The following is a 23,582-nucleotide window of genomic DNA, read 5'->3' as shown; positions in this document are numbered from 1 at the left end:
TCTTAGAAAGCTGACTTTGTGATAACAAGTGCTACAGACAGTGTCTCATATTTTTCTAGAGGGTGAAAAACCAATGAGCAAAACATTCTCATCATCGACACTTTTTCCCTTATAGAGAAACAGGTGTCAGCCCCTGATACCTTTGATATAGGGAGTATCAAAGGACGTATTAGCACCTGTGTCAGAGGAATCTTCTGCCAGGTTTTGATTTTCCTCTATATAGTTATATTTTGAAGGACATTATTTGTTCCATGAGCTACGAACCAATTTAGGCGCTGAATTCAGTTCCCAGTCTACTTTCTTGGGATGAAGCCAGGGTCACGCATTACATCTTGGGATAAACTAATCTTCATCTAATTAATCTTGGCTAATGACTGGATCAAACTATTCATATGTGTATTGTTCCTTTCCTTCCTTCATCAAACATTAGTCACTGTGCCTTCCTTGTAAGAATCCACTCTAGTAGTTAAAAGATCATTTCCTTTCTAAACTTATTTTAAAGTAAATGTAATAAAATGAGAAGTTATCCAAGCCCAGACAGGCGCAAGGTATTTACAACAGTTTAGGAGTCAGCAAACATTTTCTGTCAAGGATCAGATAGTATTTCTTTGGCACAACAACTCAACTTTGCTTTCTGGTTTAAAAGCAGCCATAGACAGTAGGTAAATGAATGAGCGAGGCTGTGTTCCAATATAACTTTTTTTGTAGAGACTGAAATGTGAATTTCATATTGTTTTAATGTGTCACAAGACACGTTCTTTAGAATTTTTTCCCAATCACTTAAAAATGTAAAAGCCATCCTTAACTCAAAGACTCTACAGAAACAGGTGACAGGCTGGATTTGACCTGCAGGCACTAGTTTGTTGACCCCATGCTCTAACGCACACACCTGCTCCACACACACAGCCGCTTGGCTGACTTGGTTTAGTTTCCTTACTTCACAGGCATTCTTGAAGGAGCATTTCTGGAAGAGCGAGCAGAAGCAATGCTTCTTTTGATCTTGGTCTTGAACTCGATCTATCTTGGCTTATGTAACACTAGCATTCAGCTTCTCTTGGTTTGGTGAAAGAGCCCCACACTGAGAAGGCTGCTTTAAGACTTCGCACTTGAAGCAGTGCATTTAGTGGTTCTGTAGGTGTGCAATCTCTGAAACCAGGGAGGGAGATAATGATTCCGGGAAAAGCAGTTTAAAAACAGTTCTAATTGTTCAGGCAAGTTATTTTTACCAGTCTTTAGGGGACAGATAAATGATCACATTGTTATTATTTTTACAGATTATATTTCAAAAGCTTTTCTGCTAAGAATGATTAAATACTGAGTTTTAATTTCACTGACTCAAGGAAAAATTTCCATTGCATTAGGATATTTTTTTTTCTTGATAATTTACTATCGGAGACTAAAATCGAGGGCTTTCAGGCTCCTAATACCAAGACTTACAGTGACACAAAAGAAGTCATGTGCTTCTGCTAAAGGTTTGGAAAAGCGGCAGAAATAGAGGAAATGAGAACTATAAGAAAATTCTAGTTACTATATTAAAATATATAGTAATATTATGCATAAAAATTTCTTATAAAATTAATGTTGATAACAATAACGAAAACATACTATTGTACAGAGAAGCATTTTCCACAGTGTCTACATAATGAAACGGGGAGTCATGTGGTGATTGCAGTCACTGAATGCCCATTACATGCCTGGTCTCTCCCATTTCCTCTTACTTCATCTTCACTGAAGAATGAGAGAAGCAAGGGCTCAGGGAAGTCTAGCACCTTGCTCCAGGCCACATAGCTGGTAAGTGGCGGAGCAGATTTCAGACCCAGCTCTGTCGGCCTAGAGCCCTTTTCATGCTGTCACGTTGTAACCAGTTCGTCTCAGGGAGCACCTGGGGTTCGAGCTCCTCGGCTCTGGAAGTGAGATGTGCCGTGAGGTCCGTGACACCCATTGCCTTGGATTAATTAATCTTGCTGTTGACCCAATCTATGTGACTGGATTCTAGATCTTCCCTGAGGGAATTTACAACTGAAGTTCCAACTACAGCGGGCATAAAAAAAAAAATCCATTTCTAAAACAACAACGACAACAACCCAGTTGAGGAAGATTCAATTCTTGAGACATTCATCAGCCTGGGTTCCAGTGGGCTTGAGGGTTTTATGGTTCCCCTGCAATCATTTGTAGAATACTGCACCTATGTGTATATGTTTCTTTTTTCGGAGATGGTTTCTGATATTAGTCAGATTCTGAAGACGTGTGGACTCGCTGCTCCCTAAACTCAACTGGAACCACTTAGGAATATACCTGATTGACACTCTTAATGCTGACAAATGTTTGTTAATTGTGTCATATTCCGTCACAAATGTGGTTACCTTCATTGTAGCCCCATAGTAGCCTGAGCATAGAAAGCGCCGTCACTCCATATGCGACATGGGGTGGCCTCCGCCAGGGCATCGAGCTCTGGTTTCTTCATAGGCGCTCCCCAGCCCTGACAGGAAACAGTGCGGCTATAAACCCTTCCAAGGGGAATGGTTTTCTCTGTATAAACCCTGTCCGCTTCGGTCGTTTCAGAACCTGGGAGGACCGAATGATTGAATTGGTGTCATAAAATGAAACTTCCAGGTCCAAACGCTGCCACGTTCTAGCTGTGGGACCTCAGTCAAGCCTCTCTTGGCCTCAGTTTCCCTTTCTGAAACAACAGGGATAGCTCTAGGACTGGTAAAATCTCGCCCACCTCTCCAAATTCCAAGAGTCTCATATTTGGCCAAAATCAAATAGAAAAGGGCTGGAACAAGCCATTTGGAATGGGCTAGAAGTCGGTCGTAAACTGCAGTTTAGAGCCTCTGTGTAAAGCGCTTGTTGGCTACAAATGTGGGTTCCTTTGATAATTATCTCATGGCCAGAGGCCGCCGAGAAGTCATCTTATCGGGGCTCCGGGCTAGCGAAGAGGACAGTCGCTGGGAGGAAGTGGGCGTGGTGACTTTCCCCGACTTCCTTGTTTGGAGTAAACTTTGGCAGCATCTGCCCGGCTTAGATGTTTGCTTTTCCATCTGTTGATGTGCTTTTTGGGAGCTCTCCTGCCTGCCAGAGAAAACATCTAGAAGAAGCACGGCCGCCAGTTCTTAGCCATTCCCTTGGGTCCCCAAACCCCACCATCCTCCAGAGAGGGGACAGCGAAGCGGAGATAGAAAACAGACGCGCCTGGAGCGCGTCGGCTTCGGCGGTTCCCAGAGACGAGGGTGGATGAGACTGGGGGCTGCGGCTCCCACCCCCCGGCCCCCCTCCAGGCGCGCGCGGGTGCGCGGCGCCACCCCTGCTCCGCGCGCCTCTCGTGTGGAAGCCGGCGTTGCGCACGGGGCGGCGGCGTCGCCCGCTGGCTCCGCCGTGTGCCTGGCGCGTTGGGTTCGGGGACTTGGCGGTGCCAGCGCCCGCAGCCCGCGCGCTCCCTCGCGGACCTGCGGGGACAGCGCGCGCGCAGCGCCGCCGGGGAGGGGACGCGGCCGGGCGCGGGGACCTGCGACGCCACCGCCAGAGCCATGACGGACGCCAGCAGCAGGAAAGAGGGCTTCAAAAAATGCCGGAGCGCCACGTTCAGCATCGATGGCTACAGCTTCACCATCGGTGAGAACTTTCCACCGCCTGTCCGACTTCTGGGTTGTGCAAACGCCCTTTCCCGTGGCGGCGAGGGTCCTTTCTGAGCGAGGGAGGGGGGATGGCCAGGGGCCGGGCTGGGCCTCGGGTGCTCGGGGACTGCACGGCAGGGCCGGGACGTCGCATGTGTGGCCAGGTCGCCGTGCCGGGGGGCGGGAGGGGGGGCTGTCTCCACGGCGCCCCGCCCGCCACTCGAACCCGGCCGTCCTGCTGAAGCTGTGTTTCAGGATCACACCTCTCTCGATTTCCTCGCTTTGATTTTAGTAACTCAAGTCGGGAGAGGAGGGATAAAATCAGGGATGGAGGCAGAGAGATGGAGAGATGGAGATAGAAATACCGAGCGAGGGAAGCGGGCGAAAGGAAGACGTGGACGTGATAGAAACTAAGACAGGCACACAGGGACGCACACAGAATAACAGACATCTAGACACAGACACGTTAATGGAAACACCAAGATACCAGGTCAGAAATGCAGAGACAGAGATGCAAGCCTGACATTAATAGAGGGAAGTGACAGAGACGTGTCAACAGTTATAGAAACGAGAGAGAGAGAGAGAGAGAGAGAGAGAGAGAGAGAGAGAGAGAGAGAGAGAGAGAGAGAGAGAGAGAGAGAGAGAGAGAGAGAGAGAGATGCAGAGTGAAAAAGCTGTCTGCTGTCCTCTGCACTCCCGGTGGCTCCCTGTTTTCTTTCCTTCCCAAACTCTTTACCACCAGGGGTGCCAGAGGGGGCTGGAGGTATATTCAAGGCTATTGGAGGGAGCAGGATGCAGGGCTGATGCCCTGGAGGCTGAAGTTGAAGAGATCAGTTCTTGATGCTTTTGCTATTCGCTCCATGGTATGCGCGTTTTGACACACTGGTCCAGGGCTTGCCTCCTCACCTTTCCAGGAGGTGGGCAAAGCTGGGGAGGTCTCTCTGTGGAATGCCAGAGTTTGGCAAACAGCAGGGCAGAGCCAGCTGCGCAGGAGCTGTTCCAGTATTTCTACTTCTGAGTGTGCTCAGGTCACCATGGCTTTAAATTTGAACTTTACCCTCAAGGCCTTGGAAATGAGGGGTGTGTTAATTTGCTCTTTTGGTGGGAGGCACCTACTTGGAGGTATAGCAGGCATTTGCTACTGGCAAGAAGAGAGGAAGGGAAAGGAGCCCTCCTCTGGACCACTTTTGCTCCTTCTAATGAAGTGACTCAAGATTTCTGGGGTGTGGGCCAAACACGGTGCTTCCAGAATTCAGCCTAAACTCCCTAGGCTGCCTCAGCTGTCACTTCAGATCTGTTTCTTCCACACCCTCCTCAGTGCTTGCCCTTGCCCAAGCTCACCATATTCCACCCCACCGGAGCCTTCGCTCGGCTGTTCCCACAGCTAGGAATGCATTCCCTGAAGTCTGCATTGAGAAATCTTGTCTGTCCTGGCTCTTACTTGCCATCTCTGCTCTCCTTCCCCACAGGAAAGGAATTTCTCCCTCTGCATCCCCCGTAGCCTCTGTGAGAGCTGACACCTGCCTTGAATTACTTAATTCAGCACCTATCTCTTGCCCTCCTTGCTTTACAAATTCTTTAAGGACAGGACTGTGTCTGATTCATCTCTCACTCTCTAACGGTGATGGTGGGTGCTGGAGAGTGTTCGTAGAAATGAATTAAAAGTCGACAAGGTCAAAAGTGATTCATTAAAAGGCCACTGTCATGTTCATATTAGTTTTCTTGAATCTGGTAAGAAAACTTCCAAAAATGATTTTTAAGTTTTATCTGGTAGTTCCCTGTGAGATTTTATTTATCAAAAGCATGGCTTCTAAACCCCCAGGTTTATAGCGTGGTGTCCCCCAAACCCTCCCCTCCTTTCATTCTTATTCCATTAGAATAAATGGTCTGTAGATTGGTCTGCCGGTTAGAAATGTTGTCCAATGTCAGCCGGTCACTTCTAGGTGAGAGAGCTGCCACCGTATTTCGACAATCTGGGCATTTGTTCATTCACTCATTTCCATCTGCCCTCACTCTTCCCTCTTTCCTTCAACAAATGCTTATTGAATTTTACTGTGTTAAAAAAAGATACAGTTTAGCACATCGCCTGCCACATGGCAAACATTCAATAAATGGAATTGTTGTCATTATTCAAGGCGCTAAGCAAATATCATGGGGAGTTTATGAAGATGAATCAGACCCAGAACTTATATTCACGAAATTTGTATTCTTAGGGTAATATGATATATTCATACATAACATTTTACCAGGGGGAGACTAAAAAGTGCCATAAAAGACATTTTAGAAGTTTTAGGCCAATGTAAGTATTTTAGAAGATACGGATAATCCAAAAGAAAAAAATATCACTTGCAATTTTATCATCCAATGCTACTTTAATATTATTAATATTTCTTGCATATACTTTCAGTACTTTTTGAATGTACACTTTTTTGAACAAAAATGCAATCATGTTTGATAATCTGTTATTTGATATCTTATTAGCTTCATTTCTGCTATACGTAGAATATTTCATCAATCTTCCAGTGTTGGCTCTTTAGGTTGCACTAAATTTTTGCCATAGTAAACAATGAAAAAAGACTAAATCTTTGAGCACATCCATGAATACTTTTTAAGGATAAATTTCTAGAAGTACAATCGCTCGGTCCAAGAGTGTGTATATTTTTAAGGATTTTAGAACGTATTGCTTAACTGTCCTCTAGAAATTTACATTCCCGCCAGCAGTCTGTCGATGTACTCACACACTCTCACGGGTACCGGGCCCTATGATTTTTAAAAAAGTTGATGGTTTGAGAGGTGGAAGGTAGCATCTCAATGCCACATTTATTTCACTGCTTTTGTAAAATTGCCTTTTTATGTCTTTTCCCTGTATGTTTTTCTTTTGGGGGACCTTATCATTATTCATTTGCAGGTACTCTTAATGTATATGTATTATTTATATATGTAATCAGTGTTAATTATATGATACATAATTATAATTACTATATATTAATTACTATACTACATTTTATACAGTTACTTTATAGTAACTACATAATAATATAATTAACATGTATCAATAATATATATTATATATGCACATTTACATATGTCTGTGCATATATGTGTGTGTGTGGTACATAGTACAGATATTTCTTCCAAGCACAAGGACTCATATTCCTGCATCAGTATGTGGCAGTCAGACTGGCTTTGAGACCATGCACATATCGTGTGGTACACACCTGTGGTTGCCAGCCTGTCGCATGTTTTGGCAGGGAGAGTAGGTGGACAATCCCCCTCCTACCATGTGAGAGAAGAATCCTTATGAGCCTTGGGGTCCCCAGGTCGCTCCCTTTCTCAGGTGTCCCATGTTCTGTCATTAGGAATCAGCTCCTCTTCTAGTCTGTTAACTGTGCAAGATCTCCAGGTCGGAGGACTTCACTAAAGAGGTTCGTGTTAGGGTAATGGTGGCTCAAGAGACTCTTACTAGGGGAGACCTGTGAGGACAGTGGGGGCCTTGGGGGCTCTGCAGGACGGGAGGCTTGACCTACGCCTGTGGCGAGGTCAAGGACAAGCTTTCCTTGGAGGGCTCCCGACAAAACCTCTCTCTGAGAATGGACGTTTCTGGGCCAAGGGGAGGCATCCACTTCTGGTTCAGACTGGGAGGGAGAAGCCTTCGGCCGTGGTTCTCCACCCTGGTGATACTCCCCAGGGGTGTATTGTCTGGGACCATCTCTACAGACAGTGAGCAGAGGCCAGGGGAGTGGAGTGCTCTATGTGTGTGGGACAGTCCCACCCAGCGAGGAGCCGCCCTAAACAGTCCCTGGAGAAAAGCTGTGTGTGGCTCCTCTGACATGGAAGCCTGTGGCTCCTACACCGGCCTGCAACCTGACTGCGGGGACTCTGCGACCCTGACGGTCGGTCAGAGCTGCCCTGAGAATAGGCAGCTGTGGGATGTGGGCTGGGCACCAAGTTAGGTGATTTCTTCAGCTCATTCGATCGCCTATTTTAGGAAAAGAAGCTCCTGAGACCCCAAGAGGAAGTAATTGGCTGGAAGTCACAAGCTAGTTAGTGGTAGATTTGGGTCCAGACCACATCTACCCTGACCCCCCGGCCTGAGCGTGGTGTGGGGCAAACCACAGTGGACTTTACTTTTGCCTGAGCTTTGGGATTAGTCTGTCATCTCGAAGGAGAGAGATTTGGGAGTTTCCCAGGTCAGCTGAGCCAGCGCAGGCTGGGGCAAAATCAGAACGAGGCGACCATTGCCACAGCTTCCAGGAGGAAGATCAGGTAGAAGAAAAAAGCCTTGTTCGTCTGCCTCCCGCCGGGGGCTCCTGTTCGTTCCTCTGCTCCCCTATGTCCCAGGGCAAATGGTTCTGCATCCTCTTTATGTAATTTCCTCAGGTCGTGAGATCAGGCATGTGGCGAGCAGGTCCCAGAATCACGACTGTGAGGCTGCACTTGTGCCGACTGTCACAGAGCCTTCGCGATTTGAGAGTTTCATTCCCAGGAAACCGTCGAACTTATGGTTATAGCGGGTGGTCATAATGGTTAGCAGAAGGAATGTCGGGGCCGGGGTGGGAGGGAAGAGCTGTAGTATCATCGTTCCTTGTCTTCTGGGGTTTGGACGTCTACTTGGGTTTGTCTCAAGTTAATTCATGGACTCTTCCTTTCTCCGTGAGGCTGCCTGAAATACAGACATTACTCGCCCCTCCTTCCCAAGTGGAATATGTCTGCAAAACAAAAGCACTTTTTACACCACCCGAGGGGGCCTCATCGCTCTCTTTTGGAACTCGTTTTATAGATGAGGGAGCGGGGTTCGGGGAGGGCCTCATTTCCCCCCTCTCCTCAGTGACGACCCACCCAGGGTGTCCGAAGGACATGGGTGAGGACACAGGCCAGGAGGGGGTGAAGTTGGTGGGGCATATGGTGAAGAAGCTGCTTCCTTCAAAAAATGAACCTGGTGGAAAATTCTAGGCCTGTACTGAAGAGATGTTTCCCATAGCAACTGCCACCAGCTGCCGTGCCCCTGGGTTTCTCTCTGTGGGGTTGTCCCAGAGGAGGAAAAACAAGGGCCCCTAGACAGCAGTCGGAGGCCCAAGGGGCTGGAGCGGGGGTTCCCCGTCCCACTCTTGGCTGGGAGCTGGGAACCCCTACCGAGCGAGGGGGTCTGCGGGCGGATGCTCCTCTCAGAGAAGTTCTGGGGCGGGCAGGGTTCTGTGGATGGCCGAGGCCAGGGCGACTGGGCTGCATGCCTTGGGGTGGGGACCACTCTCCAGCCCAGCACAGAGGCCCCTGGCCTCCCGTGGTGTGTATGGCTGAGGACTCTCTCAGCCCAGGCTGGTCTTGGCGCTCTCTTGGCCAAATATTTTGTCTTTCTGGGTCAGGGCAAGGCCTTTGGACATCGTACACCTGGTTGGGGGTGAAGGAGGGGAACAGAGGACCGAATGAGAATCCGAGGCGAAATATTCCACAGCCACCTGTCAGTGCCCCTTGACCTAATTCCCTCTTCCTCCTCACATCTTTGGGCAGACTGGAGCGGAGCGGGGTGCAGCGGGGTGTGGAATGAGAGGTCATGCCACAGTCCCTGCTCGGCCACTCATCTCCCCTCTTTATTTCTGCATCTTGGGCAAATCACTTCACCTCTCTGAGCCTCAGTTTCTTCATATGTAAAATGGGGAGCGTGATCCTTAGTTACAGAGCTGTAGAGAACACTTAACTCTGGTTAAGACTCGCATATCCCTCTTCACAGCTTTGCACCTCCACAAAGGGAAGCCATGTCTTTAGCTGGGGGAACGAGGCTGTCCCGGTGGGGCTGTGATTGCCAGCCAGCAGGCGGAGTGCACAGTTGTAGGGCGCTTGTCAGCTGAGAGGCTGCATTTGTCCTGGGCCTTAGAGTCACATGGACTCATTGTGCTGGCCAGGTAAGTCATCTAGCTTCTCTGAGCCTCAGTTTCTTTCTCAGAATAAAGAGGGCTGGTAACACCTTCCCTGTGGGTGAACCTCGGCCAGGAGAACAGAGTGCCGTGCACAGGGCCTGGCTGTCGCATCGTGCGTGTTTGCTCAGTGTCCCTTTCCTCTGGCGGGAGCGGGTGAGGGTCCGTGGCGCGATCCCAAGGGTTTGTGGTTTCGCTCTGGGCAGGCTTGCAGGTGGGGCAGTCTACCCTGGCATGTCTACCCAGCCCCACGGACCTAGGCAGAGTAGTAGGCAGAGTCCACGGGGGGCTGGGGGGAAGCTGGGGTGGTGGAGAGCAGTGCCACAGCAGTGACCTCCCGAACCTGGCTTGGGGATCCGGCCTGGGACCCAAAAGGAAGAGGGGATCAGGATGGTTAAATGGGGCTTAGGAATGTCCAGAATATAACAGGTTCTGGAGTCAGACTCTTGGGATTCAAATCCTGAACCCCATCTTTTATTGGACAGGTGACATCACATGGCCCAGTTCAGTTTCCTACGGTTTACAATGGGCATACTAAACAGCATCTGCCTTGCTGAGCTGGGAAATGAAATGGTATAATGCAAGCAGAGCTCCTGGCAAGGCTGGCTTCTCTGCTGGGCACAGCAGGCCCAGTGCCCAGGGCCCACAATATTTTTAGGAGCCATTGAAAGTATTTTAACTTCTTTTAAAATCAAAATTAAAGAATGAACTTTCAGATTGAATAAAATGTTTTAGTTTGTAACATTAATATTCTTCATACCAAGGCAGTCCTAGAAAATATTTTTAAAAACTTAAAAAAATTATTTTATGGAGGATAGGGCTGCAAAGGCAAAAGTGTCCAGGGCCCATGAAAATCATAATGCGGCTCAAGCTTCTAGTACAGGTCCTGGCACATATTAGGCATTCAAAATTGTCAGCTATTTGTCATAGACTGTTTCGGCTGCTCTACCCGAAATATCGTAGACTGGGTAGCTTACAAATAGCAGAAGTTTATTTTTTCCAGTTCTGAAGGCTCAAGGCACTGGCAGATTCAGCAGATTCTCGCGAAGGCCAGCTTCCTGGTTCAGAGAGGGTCATCTTCTCACCGTGTGCTCACATGGTGGAAGGGTGAGAGATCTTTCTGGAGTCTCTTTTATAAGGGCACTAATCCCATTCCTGAGGGCCCCACCCTCATGGCCTAATCACCCCCGCAAAGGCCTCACCTCCAAACACGATCATGCTAGGGACTAGGTTTCAACCCGTATATGAACTCTGGGGGCACACAGACATTCAGTCTGTAGCACGATTACTATTGGAATTAATAAATGTTTGCTGGACGGGCCCTGTGGAAAGGCAGGGGGAACCGTGGCGGGGGGTGGGGTGGAATGCACAGTGTCGTGGTGTCAGAATCAGGAGATGGGGTTAGGTCCTTACTAACTTGCTCTTTCATCCGGGGCAGGTCACTTAACATGGGGCTCGGTTTCTCCATCTGGAAGTGGACTGGTTGGGTAAGGACATCTCTCTGGTTCCTGCCACCCCCAGAAGGAGGTGAGCATTCACTTCCGAAGGCTGTTGTAGGTGTCGCAGAGCGGGAAGGTGCAGGGGACTGGCTCAGGGCAGTGCACGGGGGGTTGCTGGTGGAAGATGCTTTGCAGACTTCAGAGCAAAGTGAAGGCAAATTGGATGAAGGAGCAGTTAAGGGCTCAGAGTTGAAATTGTTTTTGACATAGTCGACTAGATTTTGTTAAGTAGATAACTTTGTATGGTAATTCTCGCTTACAGGGGAATTTGATAATATAATAGAAAAAATATGTATTTGTCTTTGCCCCCGGTTCCTGGCCCAGAGTTCCTGAAACCCTTGTAATTTCCAAAGTGACAAGGGCACTAGGAACATCTTTCGATGTCCCCAACTCCACGGGGATAGAAGCTCCTGGGCTCGGAGCCCTCCCAGGTCTCTCCCTGTGTTCAGTTGGCTGTTAATCTGTATTCTTTATCATCTCCGTTAATAAACTGGTAAGAGTAGGCGTTTTTCCGAGTTCTTGAGATGTTCTAGGAAATAATCAAATCCGAGGGGAGGAGGTCACGGGAGCCTCTCGTTTATAGCGAATTGGACAGAAGTTGTGGGGACCTGGGGACCTCCTACTTGCGATTGGCATCTGAAGTGGGGGGCAGTTGCTCGTGTGACCGAACCCTTAACCTGTGGGATCTGATGCTCTCTCCAGGTGGATAGTGTTACAGGTGAGGTAAATTGTGGGACCCCCAGCTGGTGGGGGGAAATATTCATGCATTTGGTGAGCAGAGGTGGCAGAAGTGAAGTGTATGAGGAATAAAGGATGAGGGACTGGAGTTTTTTCCCAACGTAGATAATCACTGAGCTGGACTCCAGGAACGAACCAGAATGTCAGTGTGTGGCTGCCTGCGCCTTCCATCCATTTCCCTTTATGACATCAAATTCCAGTGGGACATGGGAGAACGGTGGAACTTTCTGAGTGTTTCTGCTTGTCTGCTGGGTTAGCTCCCATTCTGATGTTATACGAAGCTTTTATGACTTCAGTTCTTGTTGTTACATGGGTTTGTTTTGAGTAATAAATGTGATTACAGATAATATTTATGGAAGCACCTCGCATGGACTCTGCTTGCTGGATTTGAGAGGCCGTATGTATAGAGGTTAAGAGATGAGTTCCGGAGCTTGATCACCTTGGTTTGAATTTTGGCTTCACAGTTTATTAGCTGTGTGGCCTTGAACAAGTGTCTTAACCTCTCTGTGTTTCATTGTGTTCATCTGTTAAATGAAGATAATTATATTACCCGTCTCTTAGGGTTTTGGAGGATTAAGTGAGTTAATGTACATCAGGCACTTGGAACAGCACCTGGTATATAGTTAACCTCTATATAAATATTTGTTATAATGTTATTTTCATAATATTATGATATATTTATAATACATGCTCACGATATATTTACGTAATCCTAATATTATTAACATGAAAATAATAATAACCAACTCTGAGTTTTGCTTGATCAAACATCCATATGTACTGTTCCTTAGAAAGTTATAAGGATGACCTTGTTTTCTGCTTTCTGTTGTTCAAAACTGGCCCTTCTTGCCAAGAGGCATTCCCTTTTATGTGTCGGGCATTGGTGTCTGATGCCGTACACTTGTTCTTGATGAATCCACGGTGGATCTCCAAATATTCCCATCTCCTCAACCAGTTAATCATCTTTTAGGATTTAGTGTGTCACTTACGATGGCTTTGTAAAGTGAGTCCCTGACTGCCAGGCCCTTTTTAGATGCTTAGCTCTGCGATGCCAGGATGCTCGGGGAAGAGGAAGGTGATGCGGAAGACCTGGGCTCCAGACGCACTTCTGGCAGCTTCTGTCCCCGTGACTGTGGAAAGGTCGTTGATCTCCTTGGGCCTCAGGTCCCTCCTTTGTCCATGGGGATAGCACTTCCTTCTTTGCTGTGTTGTTGGCAGAGTTCCGTAGGATGAGGAGTCTAGTAGGAACCCCTCACACTTCCGGTGCCCAACAATTGGTACTGTTGGTTGTGATGACGGAGAGACTCTGAAATCAGGGAGCGGGCAAGTCTCCCAGACCCGCAGCTGCTTCCCTGGATGGTGCTCACCAGCTTGCTCCCTGGCTGCCTCCCACAGCCCCCGACCAGCCACTTATGTCAAGTGCTGGCACAGCTGCAAAGCTGTCTTTGTGTTAGTGTAGGATTTCCGACCAGGCTGGGGGTCTGGAGCGCCTGCTTCAGCCCAGCCAAGGGCTTCCAGCTGGGTCTGGGTAATTGGTGCCAGCTGCTCTGGGGAGAGCTGGTTGGCACTTCCTGTGCTGCTTGGCAGGTAGGCTCTGGACTATGGCAGGAGCTTGGCCTGAGAACCAGGCCTTGGCTTCCCCAAGGGGCCCCGGGGTGGGGGTGGGGGGCTTGGATGCAGAGTTGCTGGAAGTTGGTTTTCACTTGTCAGAGGGCAGTATCTGCTGGACAGAGGTCTAAACCACTTGAGACTGCATCCATGAGTATTCGTCTACCTATGCTGCTGCCGAGATTCGCTTCTCTGAGAGTTCACGTGAATTGATTCATTGACTTCTGCCTTTTCTCGCTTCTGCAGACAGCTGGGCTTTCTCTCTTCTTCATGACAGAATAGAGTAGCTCAGGTGTGATTCCATGGGCTTGGAGAAGAATATAAAGATCAGCTATCTTGGACTCCCACCATTTGTTTAGCCTTAAAGAAAGAGGTTTTTGTAGATGGTCTAATTCAACTTTTACAAGTGAGGTTATAGGTGGAGCAGTTACTGGTGAGCGAGGGTTTCAGAGTAGGTCTGCAGAGTTCAAGTCCAGCGTTCGTTCCTTTTTTGTTTTTTATTATCATTTTTATTGGGGAGTTGGAATGCTGTGTTGGATCTGCTGAATTATATAGTTTATTCATCAGACGTCTTGACTATTGGAGAGCATCTCAAAGAATTCTCGCAGTGCATATAGTGGAAAGACTAATCTGTCTTTACTTTTGAAGAAACCAGAATTTGAATTGCCGAGCTCTGATGTTCACCACTCGTAAGATACCTGGCTATTCTCTTTACCTTTCTGAATCTGAGTTATAATATCTGTATATGATGTAACATATGTAAAGCGCTAGCCTAGCCATGTGACTGTCGCAGGTGCTCGTATATCTTAGCTCTTTTTCCTTCTGTTTTTTTCCTTCCTTCCTTCCTGCCAAACTGGAAGGCGTTTCAGCTGGCTTAGATGTTCACCTTGGAATCACAAAGTAGGGGAACACTGCAGCCTCTTGAAGCTTCATCTCTCTGAGTGGTCCCAGGAGAAAGCTGGCATTGTTTTTCTTTAACTCTTGGGCACAGGAAGCCCAAATTAACACAGCGGGATTCGGGCAGCACGTGAGAAAGTGGATGGAGTTCTATTTTAAAGTCATGAATTTACAATTTCCAAGAAAGCCTCCTTGTGTCTAGTGACTCGTCTTTCTTTAACGGTTAGAAGTTACTTTAGATTTTCAAATGTTGTCAAGTCAGTGTTGAAGGGGATTATCCCACGTCTCTTAAGTGGGAACCAGCAGGGCTCTGCGCAGAACCAGGTCCCGGCCATCTGCTGAACCCCAGGGAGACAAAACTCTCCAACAAGATGCACGTTCTTCCTTTCTCATCTGGGTCATTCGCGAGGCAGTGAGAAAGTTTCAAAGAGGCAGAATTTAGGCCAGTTGTGTAAGACTGTAAGGTTCGGTCTTAGTGACTATTTCAGGCAGGCCGTTTTCAGGGGTGATTATGCAGCCGTTGTGCGGGCTGTTCCCCCATGTCGATGATAACAATAATAAGGTTTTACCGCTGGTGAAGCACCTTCCCAAACATCATCTCGTCTGATTCTACCAACAACCCTGCAGGACTTCTGAGCAGCTCCGTTTTACAGGTGGGAAAACTGGGGCTTCAAGAAGTCAAAGTGACTAGTTTCAGAGCCATGACTTAGATCCCGCTTCTACGTTTCGGAAAGCTCAGGCATCTGGACCAGAAATCGGGGAACCATTTTGGATTCTTTTCCTGCGTCTCCCCACCTCCACCTCACCTCATCAGTCATCAAGACCTGTAGGTTTTCTTCTCAAAACTTTCCTGTTCATACGTCCCCCTCCTCTCATTCGCCTCGGTTCAGACCCGCCCCTTCTCTCACCGAGTCTCTTAGACCTTGCCGAGTGGTCTCGCTACCCCCCAACTCGCCTGCCCTCCGAACGTCTCTCGACACGGCAGCTAGAATGTTCTTTTGGAACACACATCTGGTCCTGCTGCCGTCCACTTTAAAACCATCCAGTAGCTTCTCATTGCTGGCAGGATCAAGTCTACCTTGCCGAGGAAGCCTCACGGCCTTTGCACGATCTGGTTGGTCTTTGCTTTTCTCTAGGCTCGTACTTTGTAGTACCCCTGCCTGCCCATGGATTGTCATCAGTCACTGAGCGTTTCAGGTATTGTTTTAGGCACAGGGGATATGACATGAGTGTAACTGACTAGCCCGGCAGAGCCCATTATTAGTGGTATTAGTGGCATAGCTGTGCTACATCCTCTGATGGAATGGCCAGGGTGCCGTGTGAGTGCCCGATAGTGGGACGGAACTGAGTCTGGAGGATCGGGGTGGGCTTCCCTGGTGAATGGGATGAAGGAGCATCCAGGTGGGGTGGACGGCCTGTGCAAAGGCCCGGTGGCTGGAGGGTGGTTAGAGGAGGAATGTGGATCAAGGAGAGGCTGCAGAGGTGGGCAGGAGTTCCTTAGGCCAGCCTAAGGGTTTTGGTCTTTTTCTCAAGAGCAGCGTAAGGCAATTAACGGTTTTAAGCAGAAGCGACGTGATCAGGTTTGTGGTCACAAAGGCGCACTCTGCTTGTATACTGTGGCGTATCTGTCTGTGGTGTCTGTTGACCGGTCCTGCTCTTGTGGAATAACCAGGTATTACGGTGTGCGCGGTGTTCCTCCTTTTGTGTCTGGGCCTTCCTGTGTCCTTCTGAGTATTCATTCTCTTTTTGGAACAAACCAGACAAACTTTCAGGCTGCCAGAAAGGCAGGTGGTCCGTGGGGGCTGGAGGCTCGCTGGATTTTCCTAATTACTTAGTTCATTCTTTAAGAAAATGAAGATAAGATTATTAATTTTTTTTTGCCTGTAAAAATGATCCATATTTATTTTAGGAACTCAGAAAAGGAAACCTCATTTTTCAGAGATGATCTCTGTCAATATTTAGGTGAACATGTTTCCACATTTTTGTTTAAGGATAAAACTGCAATTATATACTTAACTGCTATTATATACTTAAATGGGATCCACCTATGTTGTTCTGTTACCTGTGTATTAAAACTGAGTTGTATGTATGGGCGTTTGAAATTACTCGGCTCGCTGTCTCTCTTCGTGCCTAAACCCTCTTTCCTCCTCATCTCAGCTTCCCTAATCCTGATACCCCACAGACCAGGTGAAACTTATCCAAGCATTTCACAGCATGGTCTGTTTGGGCAGCACTGTCTCACCCACCACACACACACAGTTTATATGCAAACAGACACCCCCGTACCTCCACATATACTTTCTCTCTGTGTAATTGAGCATTTGCTATTTGCCAGGCACTATTCTAATGGCTTTGAAAGCACTAGCTCATTTGATTTCCTATTTTCTCATGAGAAAAAACAAAGGCACCTGCCCGAGGAAGTGCTGAAACCAGGACTTGAACTCAGGGCGTCTGAAGCTACAATGGTTCTGTGTGAGCCTGACTGTGCGTGGGAGATGTCAGGGACATGCCGGTGGGACATGCCCACGGTAAAAATTCAAAGCACTCTTGGGACTTCCAGCATCTCCCCTTAGCATTCCAGTGAGAGGGTTTATGGCCTTGTGTAAGGAAGGCAGAGTGGGAATTAAGGTGTTAAGACCAGAACATTTCTTATCGTTTATTTCAACCGATAGCTCAGTTGGTCGCTCATTCATTTATTCATTCTCCTACGAACATTTCCCAGGTGCCCAGTGACTGCTCTGCAAATATAAGGAGACATTAGAGAATTTTCTCATTCTCTAGGAATATGTGGGCTTATGGGAAGACCGATAGTAAAAAAATGGCATTTCTGGGCCGAGCGTTGTTTGAAGGATTTATGAAGGCTGAGGGTAACGGGCGGGAAGGTCTCACTCGTGGGGGAGTCAGCAGCGGCTCCGTTTTCCTGTCTTGTCTCGACTTCCTTCCCCCTCCCCTTCCCTTAATTCAATTTTATTGAGGTGCCATCTACATACCATAAAATCCACCCATTTTCAAAGTACAATTCATGATTTTTAAAAAATTTGCAGCTGTGTGATCATCACCACGTATAACTACTTCATTGTTTTATTTTGGATAGTGTCCATTATATTGATAGATACATTTGTCCAGTCACCAACTGATGGACACAGGTTGTTTCTATTTTTTGGCTATTCAAAATAATGGTGCTGCAAACATTCATGTATGAGTGTTTGCGTGGACATGCGTTTTCATTCTCTTGGTAGATTCCCAGGAGTGGAATTGCTGGGTTGCATAGTGAATTAGAGTTTGTAACTTTTGCTGAACTCCCAAACTGTTTTCCAAAGTGGCTGCACCATTTTACAATCCCTCCGGCAATGTATGAGCATCTCCGAACTGAGTTTTAAAGAAGTAGGAATTATCTAGGTCAGTGGTTTTCCAAGTACTGGGATGCTTATGAAGATTCCTGGGCCCACGCCTTGGAGATTGTGATTCTATAGTTATGGGATGGAACCCATGGGTGTGCTTTTTTAGAAAGCTCTCTAAGTGACACTGATGTGTAGCTTTGTTTGGGAATCACGGAACTGGGTAGGTTGAGGGTGGCATGGGTAGGGGAGAGATTTTGGGGACACTCTAGGCACAGCATGTGTAAGAGCACCATGACGTGTTCTTGTTATGGTTGACAGAAGGAGTGGCCGGAGACAGAGGTCAGTAAAGAGACCTTTGCACTGGTCCTGTCAAGACCTACCGAGGGACCAATTAATTAATCGACTTTTCCATCTAGTTTTCTGTGAAAATTTTTAAAGGGGAAAGTAACTTTTTTGAGCTCAAGGCATTAGGTTCTGAGCATTATATTTAATTTTCAACAACCCTTTTTTACTCATTATTCTGTTTACAGGTGAGGAAACTGAGGCTCGGGCGATGAAGTAAGTGTCAGGGCTGGGACTTGAAACAGGGTCTGTCTGCTCTACGAAAGCAGCTTGACCTCTGCGTGAGCAGGGTCTTGGGATTTCATATCCATTGTTGGAGAATTCATTACACATGCAGGTATTGCAACTGATTCTCCGGCTTGCTGTGCAGTCACTGCTGTTTGCTCTTCTTTTCCGTGAGTTAGAGAAGTATCAGGCTTTCTCTAGTGGAAATGACAATAGTTAAACATTCTGAGAGATGCAATGTCAGACTCCTTAATTAAACGCCTTGAGGCTTGCGTTTATGTCTGCTTCAGTGAGCCCTCTGGCTGCTTGTCCCCTCCCGGTCCCTGTTGATGGAGGCTGCATTTATGGCAGTCCTGACACTTGACCCTGGACCTCTGGGGGCTGTCGGCTGAGCCCTCCGGAAGTGGGAGATGCAGGCCCTCTGTGAGTCAGGAGCTGGAGTCCTGTGGTCGGGCTGTTTTCAGAGTTGGATGCATGATGAAGGGAAACCTGCGGTCATTACCGAGCAGATGCCCTTAATGAGGTGTCTGCCGAACTTCCAGCTGGCAGTGCGAGCTCCGCGTTGGGACGAGGACATTGCAGTCACTGGATCATTATGTGACATCACATCCTCCCCTTGTTGTCATAGCAGCTGTAATCACCCCATTGGAAGTGTCCCTCAGGGTGATGGCAAGCCACGTCTTTTTCCATTAAAGAGAATCCATGATACTTTCTTTCATGCTAAGGAGAAAGAAAACTGGCATATTAATGCTTTTGAAAGGAGAAAAAGTATAACAGTTTTCAGCATGATATTAATACTATTGTTGTTATTAACACTTATGCAAGTTGTACATGGTGATTGTGGAAAATTTATAAAATAAAGACTGGTGAGAAGAACAAACTCCTACTTGTAATATTAACATGTGTAGAGAATCATTATTAGCATCATATAACATGATAAGTATGTTTTTTCCACACATATGTACATTCATTATTATTTTTTCAAATATAAGACCATTGCTGTACTGTTATTTACTTTCCCCCCATGTAACAATGTATAATTAATGTTGTTTCATAGCAATAGTCTTTTTCAGCAGTTTTTAGGTACCATGGTTTATTACCCATTTATTATTGGCTGTTTTAAGTTCTTTCTGCTTTCTTGCTGTTCCAAATACCACTCAGTGACTATCATCGCTTCGATAGGTTTATTAATCCTTTTTGCCTTAAGATAAATTTTTAGAAGTAAAATTTTCAGGTAGAAAGAGTTGAATATTTTTGAAGCATTTGAAATATATATTTTAACCCCTCTATGTTGAACCAGTTTTCTGTTCCACACATAAAGTATGAATTTGTCTCTTGACCATTACTTATATTGGATCTCAACCTTTAAAAAAGTTGTAATTTGATAGGTCAAAAAATGGTATAAATCTCTTCTGTTCATTTATTTGATTATTTGTGAGTTTGAACTTTTTTTCCTGATGTGTTGTTTCTTTTATAAATAGCATATTCATTTTTCTATTGCATATTCATTTTTCTATTTTGTCTAATTTATATAAATTTTATGTATTAAGAGTATTAAACTTGCTGCAAATAATTTTCATCATTTGTAAATATGCCTTTGAACCTTGTTTGATGTTCAGACATTAAATTTTAGAATAAGCCCATCTTTTTTTAATTTATGATTTATGTTTAGAAGAACCTACGCTGAAGAGATTATGAAAATATGCTTTATTTTTTCTTCTAGTACTTTACAGTTTTATTTTTATAAAATCTTTAATCGAAATCTTTTAATTCATCTAAAATTTATTTTGTGATGAGGTAGAGACTTAATTTTGTTTCCCCTCTAAATTTATTCATTTTTCCCTGCACTGATTGAAAACATTTATTTCATAATGTAATAAATAACATACATACATACACACATCTGGGTCTCCTTGTAAAATTTCTATTTCGTTCTTCAATCAGTCAGACTTTTCCTAAGCTAGTATGATACTATTTAGTTATTGTAGTTTTGTGACACATTTTACTATTCCATACGGCAAGGCTATACTCATTCATCTTTAAAACATTTTTGGTTATTCTTGCTCATTTTCTTCTTGATGGACTTTAAATTTGTTAGTTTGTATTCAAAAGTCTTTAGGATTTTTGATAAGGTTGTAGTTAAGAGCATGACTCAGCAACTTCCTATGTGATTCAATTCTAAACAGTCTTAAAAAATGTTCTATGGGCACTGAAAAATAGAGCATAATTTCTGTTTTCATGTATATCACTCAATATATTAAATTAATTAAATTATATTATAATTATATACTCCATATTAATTATCCATATTAGTAATTATATTAATACCATTATTCAGATTTTCTCTATTTTTTTGACTAATTGACCCAATGAAGACTAAGTGTTTATTAAAGCTTTCTCATTATTATGTTTTCTTCTTATAAATTTCTCTTCGTATGTCAGTTTTAGCTTTGTATTTTGGTACACTATAACTTAGGTCAGTTTTTCCCTTTTTCAATATGTGTTTCTCTTTCCTTTTTTTGTTTTTGTTTTTTGGTATGTGGACTGTATTTTCTTACTTTTTATCTTTTCCAGTATTTGGAAGGCATATATTATATACATTTCATTTTTCAAAAGCTTCTTTAACCAGCTTCTTCAGATTGTCAGAGCCAACTGTGAAATAATGGCACCTTTCGTGATGAGGTGCTTAACATGCTTTTACTCATTTTACCTACTTCTTAGGCTATATTGATATAATCTTGGGTTTAAAAATACAAATGGCTTTTATATTATTTTTAGCATTCTAGATTTTTCCCTTTGGGTAAGTTTTTATATTTGATTTTGGATTTTTAAACAATGTGATGGTTAATTGGCGGTAGAAATTGACTATTGGCCAAAATAGTCATGGAGATGTAAAGCACATCATAAGGAATATAGTCAATAATATTGTAATAACTATGTTCGGTGCCCGGTGGATTAATTGGGGGGATCGCTTTGTAAGTTATAGAAATGTCGACCACTATTCTGTGTACCTGAAACTAATGTAACTCTGTCTACTATAATCGAAAAATAAAAAAGAAATTAAAAAAGAAAGATCACGAGACTTCTCAAACTGTGAGCCAATTCCTCTTACATATATCTATACTCGTTTATGTCTGTCTGTCTATCTATCTCTCTATCTCTCCATCCATCTACCCATCCATCCATCCATCCTACTGGTTCTATTTCTCTTGAGAACTCTAATACAAATAGCTTTATTGAGATATAATTTACCATAAAATTATGTATACAATTACATGATTTTTAGTAAATTTACAGAATTGTGCCACCATCTCCACCATCCAGTTTTAAACATTTTCATCACCCCAAAAGAACCCTCATGCCCATTCTCAGTCCTTGAATACAGTTTCCTAGCCAAGTTTCTCCAGTTGTTTAATCTCTTTTAACTACGTGGTTTTCTTTCTCACTATTAATCACTTTTGTGCCTCCCTGGAACTCTTATCTTAATTTTTAGATTGCTGGGTTATAAATGCAAGAAACTTTTTTGAAGCTCCTGTGTATTTTAAGAGCTCATGTATCTGAAAGTCTTTTTCTAAAATGGCAGATAAGTCAGTGACATAAAAGAGCTAGATGGTAACATTTTTCATCTTCAAAATTCTGCAGCCATTGATTTAGTATCTCCTTAGATCTAGCCTAGCTTTGGAGAAACCTGTCATCTAACTGATCTTTCTATACTTTTCAGGCGACCTGATTTTTCTACTAGGGTGCTTATGTTTTTTGTTGTTGTTGTTGTTGTTGTTTTAATTAAAGAAAATTTATCGTTGTAATTAAATAGTTTTGCAAGCATGTGGGTAGATGTAGGTCTCTTAATTGCTTTTTAAAGAAAACCAGAGGCCCATTTGATCTGCTTCTCCAGTTTTCCTTTTAGTTAGGAATGGTTTCTTCTCTTCTATCTGATATTCACTTCTTTTCCATTTATTCTGAATTCTTCACCAACACCCCTTATCCCTGTAGCTACTCTCTATTCTGTTTTCTGTCCACGTGCTTTCTCTCTGATTTTCCTTTGATTTGACCTCTAAACGGATTTCCTGCAGCATCAATCCAGTTCTTTAACGGTTTCCAATGTGTAGATTGCTTTTGCTATCGCATTCTTGTGTTTTTGGATCCTTCTTTCTCTTCTGCATTTATTTTATTTACAGCTTTAACTGTCTTTTAATTTCCATCTGCCAGTATTTCTTCTGTCTGTCTGTCTATCATCTATCATCTATCTTTCTATGTATCTATCTATCATCTGTCATTTATCTATCATCTATCTATCTATCTATCTATCTATCTATCTATCTATCTATCTATCTATCTATCTATCTATCTATCTTCATGTCTCTATCAATCTATCTATCTATCTAACATCTATCTATCCTGTCTATCTATCTATCTATCTATCTATCTTCATCATCATCATCTCTATCAATCAATCTATCTATCTATCTATCTATCTATCTATCTATCTATCTATCTACCTATCTATCTATCTATCTATCTATCTTTTATTTTTCCCATAAGTCCAGTTACCTTATCGTATTTGGGGCATGTTGGTATGCATTGCTCCCAGTCTAATTTCCTGTTTCCACTAGGCCATTACCTGATGAGTCTTGCTCTCCTGAAGTGGCATCTCTGTCCCCTCCCATTGCCTGATTTTCTGCTGCTCTAAACATGAACGAGGCACAGTTACCCGTGTGCATTGCTATCCGGGTCCATCTTGATCATGTATCGCCTTTACCTAAGAGGAATGTACCGTGCTACGATCCAGTCTCTTCTCACCCACATTAATGTTGTATTTTCTCGAATTTGTGGTGTCTGCTCAGATTTGGAAGAGGGAGAGGAAGGAGCTGGAGACGAGGATAAAGGAATAGAACCTGAGGCTGAGAGATGGAAGGGGAAGTTTGCAACATCTTTCTTCCTTTCAGTCTCTCTCTCTGTGGTCTCTGTTTCATTCATCAAAGCCAGGCGGTGTCAGGAGATGAAGTCTCGACAGCTGTCGTTTTAATCCGCTGCCATCTAGTCTATAATCCTCGTCAGTCGCTCCCAGGTTCTGGTATGGGGCTGTGGTTAGTTTTAGTGTCATTATAGCTTTTCATCTTTTTCTATGTCTTCTTTGCTATTCATGAGAACGCAAAAGTGTCTGCATTGGGGACTTGCGGCTTTATACCATTTTGGGCTAGAAGCACTATTTAATTTTTTAAGACTTGTGTAAAAAAATTTAAAAGCCTGTTGGCAATTCGTCAAGACTTTGTAATAAAAGTGAGATTTATAGAGGATTAAAAAATAACGATTTGTATCTGAGTAGTGTCATATGTTGCTTATTGTGGGAAAACTTGGCCTGTAGCCAGTTTTTAAGTGATGTGGGATGTAGGAATTTTTTTTTTT

At 44.6% G+C, this 23,582-nt stretch overlaps 1 protein-coding gene across 7 annotated transcripts in view; it reads left to right on the top strand.

Annotated features, from left to right (window-relative positions):
- The window catches only part of PDE1C (phosphodiesterase 1C), a 446,101-nt gene that overhangs the window by 35,367 nt on the left and 387,152 nt on the right, over positions 1-23,582 (top strand). The window contains exon 1 of one of the 7 annotated variants that reach the window (XM_039862681.1): positions 2,981-3,612. The exons of the other annotated variants lie outside the window; for them this stretch is intronic. Within the exon in view, the coding sequence (XP_039718615.1) occupies positions 3,528-3,612 (85 nt within the window). The 5' untranslated portion in view covers positions 2,981-3,527. Of the gene's footprint in view, positions 1-2,980; positions 3,613-23,582 lie in introns of those variants that run through there. 7 annotated transcript variants of the gene reach the window in all.

The sequence above is a fragment of the Pteropus medius genome, unplaced genomic scaffold, assembly GCF_902729225.1.
Source record: "Pteropus medius unplaced genomic scaffold, Ma_sr-lr_union100, whole genome shotgun sequence".
Taxonomy (NCBI): Eukaryota; Metazoa; Chordata; class Mammalia; order Chiroptera; family Pteropodidae; genus Pteropus; species Pteropus medius.
Note: the sequence above shows the minus strand (reverse complement) of the source record. Positions and strands in the feature narration are given on the sequence as shown.